General features: G+C 34.2%; 1 protein-coding gene across 9 annotated transcripts in view; it reads left to right on the top strand.

Moving 5' to 3' along the window:
• Positions 1–15,788, top strand: part of KIF6 (kinesin family member 6) — a 163,770-nt gene that overhangs the window by 6,821 nt on the left and 141,161 nt on the right. For all 9 annotated transcript variants that reach the window (XR_001873445.1, XR_001873447.1, XR_001873446.1 and 6 more), the window contains exons 4-5: positions 5,800–5,947; positions 8,445–8,554. Coding sequence is in view for 4 of the 9 variants with exons in the window: in XM_017806658.1 (XP_017662147.1) it covers positions 5,800–5,947; positions 8,445–8,554 (258 nt within the window). In the remaining 5 variants the exon portion in view is untranslated. The remainder of the gene's footprint in view (positions 1–5,799; positions 5,948–8,444; positions 8,555–15,788) is intronic.

The following is a 15,788-nucleotide window of genomic DNA, read 5'->3' as shown; positions in this document are numbered from 1 at the left end:
TGGTTTCAGAGGCACCAGACATTAGTTTGTTTAATTTGCTTCTTCAGTCAAAAGTCCCTGCCTCTGCAAACTATTATAAGCATGTGATTTGCTTGAACTTTTTTATTACTTTTTTTGAATCCTTGAGTCATCTCTTGCATGGTTTCTTTTTATCGTTTGGTTGTGCCTTCCTCTTTTCCTTTTTATTTTAAATATATATTCTTGGTAATTCTTTTGTGCAGAGTCAACTTGATGTTTAAGAAGCAACACTAATTCTGTTATTCTATCAGAAATAGAGAAAATAAATAACATCCTACTTTTACAGTCTGCTAATGATTAAGTATTGTGTTAGCAACAGAACAAGGCTACTCTTAAGATGTTTCAAATGCTAGTGTTATGATTATTAATGCAATCAGAAATTAAGTTAAAAATATTAACTGCTTTGAATTAGTTTTCAGTTCTAATATGGCCAATATTTTGGTATCAGATGTCTTGATTTATTAAAGAATAACATTTGAAAATACATTCTCTTCAGATGTCTCATGAAAATGAGAAATACCTCAGCTGTTTATAAACCTAATGACAATCACCTATGTTCTTTTGAAAGATCTGAGAGCCTCCAGGACAATGCTCCCATTGCCTCAGGTTCTGGTTTATTCCATTTTGTCCCTGGATATATTTGTCACACAGGATTGGAAGTAGTGGTTTGGCTCATCTGCACCACAAAAGACCTGTAGAATCTATGTATAATAAAAGGACACTTATTTTTTTGGATGTCAGCTGGAAACAAAATTGGCTTCAAATTTCCCCTAAACTGAGAAATTGGATAGTAATGCTAGCAGTTCTTTCTGGAAGTGAGTACAATTATGAGGCAATAAAAAGTGAAAAGCATCATTGATGTTTCATTTAAAATGAGTACTAGTTGCTTGTGTTTGTTTTGACTTAAATTGCACAGCTTAAAATTGTTCAAGAAGGCTGTTTGTTATAAGTTACAGTTTGACAGCTTTGATTCAGAGTATCTTTGTGCCACTTGTCTGTTTATGGTGGTTGTGGTGGAATTCTAAATATATTTAGAGATCTTCGTTAAAATAGGAAACTATATTACTTTTCTTTTTCCTTAGGAAAGCTCTTTTGAAATTTCTAAGGAAGCTTGCCTGCACTAAGGTCTCAAAACCAGTTACATTGGCTTTGTTTTTTAAAGATGAGACATTACCAATTTAGATTTGTTCCATAAATCTGGCAAAGGCATAAAGAAAAAATGTCATACTGAGATAATTTGTTTATTTTAATTAAAAGAAACTTTAGTCTGAGCATCAAATGATAGAAGATACCTAAAAACTGAGTCTCTGAAGACAAATTCTCCCTGAAAACTTGTTTTCCAGATCCTGCAAATTAACTCCTTCCTTTCTTTTATCTTCATTATAATTTCTGGAGGCAGGTTTTGTGAGGACTGTGTTGATTTCTTTATATATATATATATGTTTATATATATTTTTATATATATATATATATATACATATATATATATATAAGAATGAAAGTGAGGGACATTGGTAGAATATTTCAGATCTGCAAGAACTGAGATGAGGAGAGGGCTACCAGTGTCCCAAGATTAAACTACAGGTGTTTTCTGCTTTTTTTCATCAGTCTAGTATTTTAATTTTTTAATATTTGAATATTTTTTTCAATCATGTGCCTTTTTGTTACTACTCATTTAAAATGAAGATGGCAGAAATCAAATTAAAATAATAATATGAAGCTGAAATAAACTAACAAAATCAAAATAATTACATTTTAAAGTTGAAAGTTGTTTCTGGTTCCCAGGATTTTCTCTTACCTATATATAAACATTTACAGACTTTAGTCCTTAATAAGGGGGTTTTAGTTTTGTTTTATTTATTCATATTATAAATTTAGTAAAAAACTCTCAATTTTTCAACAAATTACACTAATTAGGTGAGAAGGAATCTCTGGAGGTCATCTGGTCCAACCTCCTGAGCAAAGCAGGTTTTGTTAGATTACATTTCTCGGGCCCTTGTCCAGTAGAGCTTCAAAAATTTCCAAAGATGGAGATCCCCCAATCCATCTAGGCACCTGTTCCAGGGCTTAATTACTTTAATTGTGAACAATATTTTCATTATACCCATTTGAAGTTTCTTCTCTTGCAACTTGTGACCACTGCTTGGTGTTCTACCACTGTAAGTCTCTGGGAAGAGTTTGAGTCCATCTCTGTAACAATCCATTGCATAAGGTGATCATTAGGTACATGTATGGCTTTCTCTTCTCTGGGTTGATAGGAAACAGTTCCCTTGACTTCCCCTTGTGTGTGATGTGCTGCAACCTGAACTGAATTGGTTCTATCAGGCTCACTCCAGTTTCTTTAGAGCATTTTTCATCTACTGGGGAGCCCAAAATGGGAGACAGAACCCAAGGAGGAGAGTTTCTTTTCTTTTTTGCAAATTCTGATGGTAACTTCTATTCGATTCGGCAAAACCAGTGCAGCAGCAGAGGAAGCAGAATTCTTCGTTGTACTTAGGCAAAAGCCTCCCTAAAGTCTCATTAGCAATGAGCACAGAAGCAAATGAAAAGTTCTGTGTCCATAAACTTTAAATAGAACAAATGATCTTCACTGGAAATTAAAACAAAATGTAGTCAGAAAAACCAACCACAATAAAACAACCTCAGTCTGCTTTCAGCCTCTGTCTACTGTCACTGGGCTTTATACCACTATTTGTATTGTCTCGGATACTCAGGGACAAAGTACTGAATGATATTTTAGACTGTAGTAACGACCCATAAATTGTCTAGCTCTCACTTGAGGAATTTCTCACTTGAGGAGTGTTAGACAGTTGTAAACGTATCTATCAATTTAAGTGGAATTGCTTCCATGAGTTATACTTCTGTATCACACCCTATATTTAGGTGCATGAGACAAGGCAGTGGAGCGACTGAAAATGTCAGTACATAACTCTGTAACAACCATTCATTTAAATAGGGGTCCAAAATGAATTTTCAAATGAAAAGCATGTATCTTACTGTGCATGTTTTTAAATCACTACTAATTAGGAGTAAGTTAGAACATGCAAGTTAATTGATAAGCGAGTAAGAAAATTTGAGGGGAAAATCTGCATTGTGTTACTCTCCTTTACATTCATATATGAGTCCATACTAGAAAGAATTGTCCTATGCCTGATAATTGATACCAAATTGTATTAGCAGCTTCTACTTAGCAAGATTGTAAGGGAAGAGGCAGGGTTTTTCTAATGTCGCCAAAAAAAGCCCAATAATCCACTGAAGCCCTGAGCCCCGTCTCCTTTTTTCCCGGTTATTGGTGAGTTTAATACAAGATGCTCCCTCTGTCTAAATGCCTGTTTTTTTCTTACACTTTTAGAGTATCATAGTTGCAGCTACAGCGCTCCAGCACATCTTATTCTTCCTCAGTGTTATTGACTAAGTCCTTATATGTAATGGCCATTTCTTATTAACTCTTTTTTTTCCCTCTGGACTCGAAGGATTTAATTTTTTTAACTGCCTTACCACCATGCTTCCCCATGTATCCTGTTAGTCTTTAGTCATCAGGGACAGAGTGGCTGGAGAGCAGCCAGGCAGAAAGGGACCTGGGAGTTTGCATTGACGGGAAGCTGAACATGAGCCAGCAGTGTGCCCAGGTGGCCAAGAAGGCCAATGGCATCCTGACCTCTATCAAGAACAGTGTGGCCAGCAGATCCAGGGAAGTGATTCTTCCCCTGTACTCAGCACTGGTGAGGCCACACCTGGAGTACTGTGTCCAGTTCTGGGCCCCTCAGTTCAGGAAGGATATTGAGGTGCTGGAGCAGGTCCAGAGAAGAACAACAAGGCTGGTGAAGGGACTCAAACACAAGTCCTATGAGGAGAGGCTGAGGGAGCTGGGGTTGTTTAGCCTGGAGAAGAGGATGCTCAGGGGAGACCTCATCACTCTCTACAACTCCCTGAAAGGAGGTTGTAGCCGTGGGGGTTGGTCTCTTCTCTCAGGCAACTATTGGTAAGACAAGAGGGCATGGTTTTAAGCTCTGCCAGGGAAGGTTTAGGTTAGATATTAGGAAGAAATTCTTTACAGAGAGAATAATCAGGCATTGGAATGGGCTGGAAGTGGTGGATTCTCCATCCCTGGAGGTTTTTAAGATGAGACTGGATGTGGCACTTAGTGCCATGGTGTATAATCATGGTAGTAGTGAATCAAGGGTTGGACTTGATCTCAGAGGTCCCTTCCAACCCAGCTGATTCTATGATTTGTAGTTTAGGGACTTTCTGTTTTCTAGTGTTTAGTAGCCCTGAGAGAAATTTTTTCTTGTGATTTAATCCAATCTCTGCTGAAACCTGTGTGAAATTTTAATATCCAAAACATGGCATGGCAAAGAGTTGAACAGCTTAACTACGTTCTGCATGAAGAATCATTTCCCCTTGCTTGTTTTGAATCTGCTGTCTCTGAGTTCTGTTGATACCCCCTACCTTTTGACTACTCATTACTGTCTTCAGCATTCAGATACTGTGACAGTGGACACTAGAAATTACTAAGGTAGATAAATGAGGTGTTTTATAATAATAATTATTTTGATTTTTAACATCTGGAGTCTAAAATCTGTATAAACTCTGGGCATTTTGGTTTTTGGGAGCAGATGTTCGCTGTAATTCTTTTCAACGTTTCTGCTTTTGTCTCTGACATCCTACTGTAATGGATTAAAATAAGCAAATTGGCAACTACTCAGGCCTTTAAATAAACTTTAGTAAGTTGGAGAATCATTGCGTCTCTTGTGGCGCCAGACCAGCAGCTATCTATATATATGTTGCTTTTCCTCTTATGCAAGGGTTGTTTGCCCTCTTTCTATTTATTAAAATCTTAGCTTATTTATCAATTTTTCAATAAACAAAATGCACAGGAAAAATTGTAGCTTTTCATTTTGTTTAACAGAAGTAGTAGGTCCTTAAGCACAGTAAATCAAATCCAAAATTTAAGTTTATTAAGCTTATCTACTGTTTTGGTGGAAATCAGATGGAAGTCAATGGTGAAAGTGTGGTGAATTAGAGAAAGATATTTGAACTAGACTTTTATTAGGCACTTCTGCAAATAGAAGTAAGAGATGTGGAAAAACATGATGAGTCTAAATGGCATTTCATGCTATGTCATTGCACAGCTGTTATGGCTGTTCCACAGAAACTTCTTGTACAATCACAGTTGTAACAGAAAACTTTGCTATTACCAATGAGGTTTTGTGTGTTTTCACAGTAAATGAAGACTTTACTACACTGATTTAAGCACAGGTTCTCCTGCACACCCTCATTCGAGAGCAGTCTGATAGTTTAGTAGTATTCCCAGAATAAAAATGACCCCTTGTATAACTGTATCCTTACATGAGTTTCTAACCACAATGTAGTTTTCTCTGTTTGCATTGAATGAAGTTGCATGTGAAATATTTCTAGATTCTTGAGCTGTTGTGTATTCCTGACCTCTGCAGACTTTAAAGAGACTAAATATCATCCTTGCAAAAAAATCATAAGCCAAAGAAAACACTATGAAAAGATAGTGTAAATAGTAATAAGTATGATCAACTAATGATGATATTGAATGATGGGGTAAGTCAAGGCCTCAGAAAGTCCTTCAGATCTAGAGAATTTAAATTCTATAGATTCTAGAATACATATCTTGAAGTGTGTTCTTTATTACCGAAGGCAGCTGCTACATAATTAAGAATTACTGTTAATTGTATTTTGGTTCTATACAAAGTTGACTGTGAAAAATACGTTCTGACTCAATAATTATCTTCTCTTTTCTTGATTGTATAGTGTTTTGGCTGGATATAATGGTACTATCTTTGCATATGGTCAGACAGGCAGTGGCAAAACTTTTACCATCACAGGAGGAGCAGAACGTTACAGTGATCGAGGCATTATTCCCAGGACTCTATCTTACATTTTTGATCAACTGCAGAAGGTATGGAACATGTTTTCTGTTTATATTTAATGTCCAGTGTACAGATACTTAACTATTGCAAGAGGCTGTTTCTGTTTAGAGGAAGCCCTAAAATTAATGCTGAAGAAAGTATCTAATTTGACACAATACTGTATGCAAGAATACATTTGTAATAATTTTGGTTACCTGGCTTATTGCAATAGACTGAAAATAATGGACATCAATGGAGGGGTTTTTTTGTAGGTTCAAGAGCCATGCTATTTTTGATTGCTGCAGCATACATTCAGATTACATAATTGGTTATCCTTCTCTTAACACTTATATCAGCTCCACTCTGGTTTTGTGTGTAAGCACAATGATTGTTCCTTATGTTTATTACGTTTGCAAGAAATTTCATTTTCCTTTAGTGTCTGAAATACTTACATGAGTGAACACAGTCAATCATTCTGGTGCTTTTATAACTATAGGAGGCAAAAGTGAAGAGAGTAGTTTTGTGTAATTTATGTTTTGTCTCTTCATTTATTCCACCAGGCCTATGACTCATTAAAGATTAATCTTCACATTTTAACAAAGCTATTTAATTAAACCAATTTAAATATTATTTGGCATCCGCATCAATCATTACACTGTACTTTTATACTCTGTCATTCATGTAATACAGGGTACCAATTCATATTCATAAGGGTATATGTCTCAGTCCCATTAACATGCCCCATCTCAGTAAGGGTTAACTACAGTAAATAATTACTTTGGCTCTGTGGAAGTATGGCTTTGGCACATAAAAGTACACATAATATTGCAGGTGCACAAAAGCTTGCTATTGTGGCAATGGAAATGAAATAAAACCCCATGTGATCATGTTGCCTTAGACCTTCTGCTGCATTCACATGACCCCATGGAGGACTTTTGTGGTGAAAAGTGAACAGGTTGATTGTGCAATTGCCGGCAATGAACAGTGTCAGCACACCAACATTCTTTTCTAATGCTAATTATGTCATAAAAACAAAATAAGATGAAAACTAACTAGTTTATTTGTCATCTTCTCAGCACATAGTTTCTACAGAAATAAAAAAGTTTCCCTGGGTTTTGAATCAGAAGCTATTCCTGATTATGCTTATAAGGATATTTCTGTTTTCCTGCCTCCAAATCATTGTGTTTCTTCCTTGGTGCATCGTAAAGAATCTCTTCTTGGTGTTTTATCTTTCCACTTGCTTTTCTTTTCATATCTTTCACCTGTTTCTTTATATCTACAACTGTGCTTTGGAAGATGCTGACATAGTAGACAAGACATCTGCCTTCTAACCCTAAGTAGTATGAAACAGGAGACAATGAAATCAGGGACACAAAATACAAGACTTGTGAAGCTCTGAGTTGCACAAAGACAATGCAATTTGAAACCAAGGAAAGAAAGCTTTTTACCCTAAATGAGAAGCAAATCAAACCCTTTGTTTTTAATAACATCTCCTTTTAATTTAGAAATTCTCATATTTCCACAGTTTCCTGTTTGAACAGTTTCTTACTTCATTTTTTCCATCCATCTGTAGTGTATCTTTTAAGTCATATCCCTTGAAATAGTGAACTGTCATTATCAATAAAATAAAAACCCACAGGAAATAACTATTCAATGAAAATGAAAAGTTATATCTTGAAGTATTTTGCAAAACAACAGCAGTGGATTGGATTATTAAGCTTCTACTGTGATATGAGTGCTTTCACAGTGGCTTCATCTGTCTGTGAAAAGAAGTGACTGGTTTTTGTTTTTTTTTTTTTTATTTTGGAAATCATAGCCCACTATTTTGAGGTTTGGGGCAGGAGAAAGTTCTATCTGCAAACCCCAGTTGTGTTAAATTACATTTTGGCAATGTAATATACCAAAAAAAATGTGATTGCAGAGAACAGCGACATCATATACACTGTTTAAATGTTATAATAAAGAGAGTGAAAAGCAGTATGTATCTGATGTTTCTAAATGGAGTAAATCTTATTTTTGTTGTCCCTTGCTTGTTTTTTTTTTAAAGCTTAGTTTTTCTATCCATAATAGGAGGGTTTACCTTTTTATAATAGCATTCTTTTCTTGGTGTAGATGTGAAAAAGGTCATGTTGCATTGTTCTGTAAGCAGGCTCCCATGTTCTAAATGTACACAGACTTTTCTAGGTATAAGGAATCAGTTAAAAATCCCAGGCTAAACTCATGGGCATGGTGGAGTTTTGGGGGGGATTTTTGTTTTAGTGGGGTTTATGTGTGTGTGTGTGTATGTGTCTGTTTTAGTTGGGTGGGTTTTATTGGGTTTTTTTCTTTTTTTTTCCTTAAGCTTTTATATATATGATAACAGAAAATATGAAAATTATAACAAATTGATAATGTATTGGTATACATTATATACCCAGGAAAAGAAAAAGAGACAGAGTGAGAAATTAACATAAAAGCAGTAGCGATAAATTTGTTATCTAATCTAACTCTGACTTCTCTTTATAGCAATTCCTTTTTTTCTATTTTTTTTTTCCTTTTCTTATCCAGGACAGCAGTAAAGTGTATACAACTCATGTTTCCTACTTAGAAATCTACAATGAATGTGGTTATGATCTGCTGGACCCAAGGCATGAGGCCTCCAGATTGGAAGATTTGCCGTAAGTAATAGGACTACTTAAGAGAATCATCAAAACCAACAGGAATCATTTTCGTATACCCTGTAGCATTGTTTGGGGACTTTTTTGCAGCTGTGTTACTGATCTCAGTGTTAATTTAATCAGTATACTTTGTTTTCTCATTTTATCAACACTGCTTTAATTTTCTGTAATTTTGTATGTATAGAGGCTGGGGAGACTAGATGGGAGTAACTGAAGATGAAAATATTAAAAGTGTACTTTGCAAAGGAGATCTCTTGCAGCCACTGAAAACAAGAGAAGGTACTTGTTTTTCTCATGACAGCCTGTCTCTGTATGGTATACATGACTGTGTGGGGCAGAGACATATGTAACAAGCATTATTTCCTTGCAATAGTAGTGAGAAAAGCTCCCTGCTTCTACTTGGGCCTTTTCCTTCAAGGGTAATTATATTTTTCTAGAATATGCTTTGAGGAAATAAGGTAAGTAACAGCTAGAAAATAGGCCACAAGGAACTCCAAAGAACAGGATGTTTACTTCAGAATGGCTGATTATTACAATAGTTTTCATTGGTCAAACACCAGCACTTACTAATACTTGGAGAAGGGTAGTAAATAAAGGTTTGTAGGTCATGAACACTCCAGCCTGCTGAAATTAAAAATTTCTAATTTGTAGGAAATCCAAATCCTAGTTTCCAAGTCTGAAATAATAGTTTATAGTCTTTGCTATTCTTTAAATAACTAAGCAAACAGTAAATGTGTATGAATAAGTGAGTTGTTGACTGGATTTGCAAATGTTTCGAAATAATGCTGGGCACTATAAACTTTATCACTCAACATAATGGTAACAGAAACATGTAAATAGCAATTAAATAATTGCTAATATAAGAGCAGGAAATGAACTGAAAACTTGCAATGAGAAAATAACTGAAAATCAATAAAATTTTATATTTAAATGTCTAATTATGTTATTTACATACTATTAAAAGAATTTTATTTATTAAAAAAGTCTTCCAACACAATATTTTATTGTGTTAGAATAGAGCTTTAGTTTTCTACACAATGTGGGGTATCTAGGACATACTTAAAAAAAATTTTCAAGATTGATCTTTATAAAATGAACTAGTCTAGAGATTAGGAAGGCAGCAGACAAATACAGAGTATGAGACAATTGGTCTCATTGTTTTGCTTTTTTCACCTGTAAAATGGAAGTAAATTTTAGCACCTTATGACACATTGGTGCTATAAAGACTGTGTATATTTACCAGTGTCTTTCATGGCAAAGTTTAGAATTTTAATTTAAGTTATTGTCTGCTTTCTGTGCTATGCAGACAAAAAATTTACATCAGAGGCTAATTTGGGTAATAATTTAATTTTTGTGCCCATTTTTACAGTGCAGATTTTTTCAAGGTTTTATGTAAAAAAAGTCTGTTACACTTTATTCAGCTTATTAAAGTTAATGCTATTAAGTTATTCAAGTTTATTACATTATTAATATGATTTATTAAGTTATTTGAAATATTTGAAGTAGTTTCATTTGACATTTTATGAAACTGAATTTATTCCATTCAAATAAACTTAATTTGATTAATTTAATTGAAACAGATATTTGGGGGTCATATAGCCTGGAAAATATCTCATGTTTTGAAACTAAGTACTGACTATCTGCCAATAATTATGAATTTTAGAGTCTCCAAATTGGTTTATGTATGGTGATTCAATTAAGCTTAAGAGTAACTCCTTGTTATGTATTAGGCTATTTAAAAATAAATGTTGATAATTTGGTTATAAATTAAGGATAAAGCACACTGGGATAATCATAATTATCTGTAAATTTACATAGTGTATACTATTGCAGGATGGGTTTTAGTGAGAGTAAATTTTTCTGTGCAGAGTAATCTTAGCAAGTGCTTTAAGGTTTTATTGTATGTGGACATTATTATTTCCAGTACGTCATTTGTCAGTTAAATGTGTTCTGTACACTAAAACTGTACCTTCACTAGTCATATTAACTCATAATGCAGTCAGGGGCAGGAAACGGGGTATGCACCACCACATCTGTAAGAGTATTTAATTCATACAATATTTTTTGTTTATTTTTTAATATTGTAGTTTGAGAATTCAAAATTTCAAAAAATATAGTGTCATTCTGAGCTGGAAGGAGATTGTGAATTGCAGGAATGGGTAGTTGCATGATTAATTATTTTAATTAATCGAATAATTTTCACATATGACAAAATAGAAGTTACATGTAAATAGTAATCACATATTTTAAAATTTATCAGATGTTTATTATCTAATATGTATTTAATATTTCTGAGAATTTTATGTGCTTAAAACCTTGTAGCAAAATACTAAATAACCTGACTTTCTCAAGTTTGTTTGAAAGTGTATATTTAATGAGAATATTAAAAGGAACTAGTATTTGTTGTACTGTAAAAGGGTCACATGGTGCATAATTTTCTGTTGAACTCCACAGCAGATCATCTAGGCTTTAAGCACCATACAAAGCCAAAGGCAGGGTATTTACCCAATGTGCATGGGTAAATATTAGCAGTCAGTCCTGATACTTTCCCAAGTATTTAAGATGGACAAGAAGAGTATTTAAGAAATGTGTCATTTTTAGAAGAGTAAGCAAAAAGATTAGTAAACCTCATAAAGTATGCAGATTGTTTTGGAAGAATAATTTTTTATCCATATTGCTGCAAAAGAAGGGGATGGAATTTGAATTAGAAATATGTACTTCTGTCTAGCAAACTCTATGTTAATGGGTTAGTGTTACCAGTTCAATGAAAAGAATAAACACAGATTGCACTCAGGTAATAGAAGTTATGAAAAGCGCACTACAGGCTTGTTGCTAATACATGAAAAATGAGACATAAAATTGTATTTGATGTTTAAGGCAAAGTGAATGAATAAACTTTTTAAAAATTGTCCATTGCATGATTAGATTTGGAATCTCAGCTGCTGAAGTTAAGGTTTTGTGTGTAGCCATACTTAGTATTTTCTGTAGACTATGAGATTTTCATCTTTAATCATTTCATTAGAGTCTGCCAGCTGAGAAGGGAAGAAACTCTCACAAAAAAAAAATCCCTGGTTTTCTGGAAATAAATTCCTGAAAAATGCATAAATGTAGTTTATATATCTGCACATTAAAATTTTAATGGAGAGAAAACAGTTTTCTTGATGTAATGATATTACATGTAGCCCATAGAAGATATCCTTTTATATACCTTAATGATTCATTCAAAATGTCTTAGTTTACAATTTTAACTTGTTTTGCTTATACAAAACTGACAGTGTTTTAATTTTGTGACATTGTAGCTGAAACCCAGCATATGCAGATGCAAAAAACCTTTGAAGAATCTTACTTGTTAGAATGCAAAAATTAAATTTAATATTGACAATCTAATTCTGTTTGTAGCTGTAGAGAGTTCCATGTTTATGCAAGGAAATTATGATTGTTTTCAAACATGTAAAAAGTATAAAATTGTTGCTATAAAATACAGCTGGTAGAAGACTATTTAAATACTTACTGCCACCTCATGTTTTCAAAAACATTTTGCAGGACTGTTCAAATTAGGAATATTTTTCTGAAGCTCTGAATTTGTGTAAAAGCTTTTCATCTCCAACAGATTCTCTGTTGTAGTGTATTTGTAATTTATATAACTCATGTTACTGAATCTAACAAATTTCACTTTAGTTACAACCTACCAGTACTCTTCCTAACTAGTTTGTATTATTTATTAAGAAGTAAGAATTTTCTTGGCAATGAATAATTACCATAAAGTAAAGAAGGAGGTTATACAACTATTAGTCAAGAATGACTTGATTAAGTCATAGACAACTAATAAGTTACCTCTTTACCTGTCCTACAGCAGGTGACCCTCTTGCATGTGAAGGCAAACTAAAATTAATGCTGGTTTGCCTTAGAATGTTAGCCTTTAAACTGCAGTAGTTGAGGAACTACTTCTCAGGGATCTTAGACAACCATTAATCAGGAGTGATTTGTGGCACTTAGTGCCATGGTCTAATAACCATGGTGGTGTTGGATCAAGGGCTGACCTTGATGATCTCAGAGGTCTTTTCCGCCACGATTGATTCTATGATTCTGTATAGCCAAGGGAAAATGCAATCTGAACTTCAAACCAGCATAAGTGATTCCCCACTTTTTCTATAAAGTCCTCTTTGAGAGGGAGATGTGGAAGTTTAGGTGTGATGCTGTCAGACTTTAAAAAAGAAAACCACACTTGAAGCTAAGAGCCAATTAACTTCAAACATCAACAATGATGGGTGTATCAATGTATATTAGTAACATATATTAGAATTGTTATGTTTTATGGGATCAATATGAAATATTTTCACTTTAAAAAAAATCTGTAACTGGATATTGGTTAACTACCTCAAATGGGTTTGTACTCTTCTGTTCTCTTCTGCTCTCCAAGGACTTTAAGAGATACCAAACTACTGAAATGGAAAACTAAAACAACTAGTATAATAATTCCTATTCTATTAACAAAGAAGGATAAAATAAAAAAGGCTAAAGGAATAATTTTCAACATATATAGGAAATATATTTTTGTAAGGTTAAGCTTTTCTGTTTGTTAATGAGGAGACAGCTTAAAACTGTTCTGAATCATTTCTTTGAAGATTATGATTTTTTTCGTTACAGTTCGAACTATACTTTAAATGTATACAATAACTTCAGCATACATTATATATTGTTTGTTTACACCCAGATTTTATGTTGATTTGTTTTCTGAAAATCAGTAAGAAATCAGTGAAATTTCTCCAAGGTGACTTTTCTAAAAGCATTTGATGAATAAATTAATTCAAGGCAACTTTGCTTGCGAATGTCAAAGCCTGTTTAACAAACTTTTTTTTTTTTTTTTTTTGGTACATGAGATTATTGCAGTTGTCTGCAAATTCTAACATATTTTATATGTTTTTTTGTTACGCAAACCACCAGTCTCATTGTTTCAGTTTGGACTCCTTGTTCAGCACGGTCATGTCAGGGGGAGAGACAGTGCACAGCTCTTTCCAGATCTCAGTAAGAGAGCCCTGACAACAAATGGCTTACTAATTTAACTGCTTCAATTAGAATAAGAAGAGGAATATAGGTTGCAAGTAAATTACATCCCATCAGGTACTGGGTGCCCTGCATTTGTGCAGCATTGGACAGGGCCTGAATGGATTTCTCCACGGTGCACTGCACAGAGCAGTACAGTTCCAGTCCATGAAGAGAAGCCCTCCCTTTTGGCCTTTTGAGCTATTATAAAATTTACTTACAAGAAAACAGTTCCATTCTAAAAGGTATTCTTATGAGAGCTTAGTGTATTTATTGTGCAGCCAAGGGATCTGCACAGTGCGACACAGGCCTGAATGCCCCTCTGTGTGTGCAGCACATCACAGGCTGTGCCTGCTCAGGGTCACTGTTGTGTGAGTCACTCACTCCTAAATGTGTAAGTCTCCCAGTCATGTCCGTTACATGCAGGACAACCAAAGTGTGTTTTTGTTGACTCACGACAGAATCCATTGGAGACAGTGGGAAGGACTTCCTATCACAATATGACGTGTCAAGCAAACAGCCTGCACAAATACTTACTCATCTCATAATTCTGCCGTGTCTCACATGGCAAGGAGATTATGCTCTAGTTCTATACTTCAATGGAAAATCATATCTGTGTTCTATTGAAAGTTGTGTTGGTAGCTGAATAACTTTGTAGCCTTGCCTCTTGAATCAGTGTTGACTTTGTCCTCTATTGTGGTATTCAGGGAGTTGTACTTCTGAAAGATCATTTTTTTGGGGTGATCTATAAAATTATTATCTTGATCATTCTTTCTTAAAACCTAAAGCTCCTTGCAATTTTACAAGTCATTAGCTATACTTATCCATTAATTTATTCTGTTCTTCTAGACAGACTCCAAGATGCATGCTTGCTGCTTTTCTCTTTTATCTTTTTCCTAAGTTTATTATTGGCTGTATACTCTCCTCCTCACATTGAAGTAGTATCACTATATCTCCTCATGTATTATCATAGAAGGTGTATATTCTCATATATTATTTATTTGTATCATTATGATTAATTTTTAATTGTTTATAAAGTTTTTAATATTGTTCTAGATTTCTTCAATTCTAAGCCCTAGAGATGGATATAATAATAGGAAACTTGATTTTTAAAATCGTAATTTTTTCCAAAATATTTTAAGAGGTTTTCTTATTATTTATATAACATATGAGACGGTGTTAATTAATCAAAGGTAGCTTTAAGTTCATTGTTTGCCAGTAACAAGAATTTCATAAATTAAAGCATTCAGTGTGCAAGGCTCTCCTGCATTAATGGCAGCTCGGCTGATGCAGGAAAGGGCTGGAGCTAATAAGAAAGCCTGGTCCCATCCTACAGGCTTCCTAGCCAGTTACTAATTCCATCCCTTAAGCCAAATGGAAAAAATTCTTTGTTTATAAAGAATACAAAACCTTGTCTCTGCCTTCTCTCAGTCATTATGGATAACTTCACAGAATTTTTCCACCCAAGTTAGAGCCATGAAATGTAAAGATTTTACTAATATAGCAAATGTACTCTAGAAATTATTATCATGCTATATAGTAACTTTATAACATTGTAAAAAATAATTTTGTTGTCTTTTTAGAACATACTATTCTGAGGAATTTTTGATAGATGCCTCTCTAGATGTGCAAATGTAGGCTTCCATTTGGAAATCTTCCTAATAGTTGCAAGGCCACCATATAGGAGGCTGTCACTGTTTTGTGAGGTCTGCACTGTCTCCTTTCTGATATATTAATCTTCCAGAGCTTTACATCCAAATTAACATCTTACTTCTCTGGAAATTATTTCACAGAATCACAGAATATTCTGAGCTGGAATGATCATTGATCAAAGTGTAGACTGAAAAGATCCTTAAAAGTTTAAATACAATGCCAAATGTGCATAATAAAACAATATTGTTTTCCTAAATTGTAAAAATAGGTAGATGGTGCTTACCATGCAATTTCAAATATTAAAATTAGTCAGAGCATCGTACTGCAGTCAGAACCACTCTGGGCTTTACTGTGTCATGCATGCACAGGTGGAATTGCAGATAGAATACAACTTGACAAAGCAAGAGCAGAATTAGGCTTTGGGGTTTATGCTTTGAATGGGGAAGCTGAGTTTTCTGACTGTATTAGTAATGTCTTACACTACCACAACAAAATAAGGCTATCATACATGGAAAAGCAATTGTTATGAATACTAAAG

Source organism: Lepidothrix coronata, unplaced genomic scaffold (assembly GCF_001604755.1).
Source record: "Lepidothrix coronata isolate B3197 unplaced genomic scaffold, Lepidothrix_coronata-1.0 Scaffold16, whole genome shotgun sequence".
NCBI classification, from domain to species: domain Eukaryota; kingdom Metazoa; phylum Chordata; class Aves; order Passeriformes; family Pipridae; genus Lepidothrix; species Lepidothrix coronata.
This window is presented reverse-complemented; position numbering and strand designations above follow the sequence as displayed.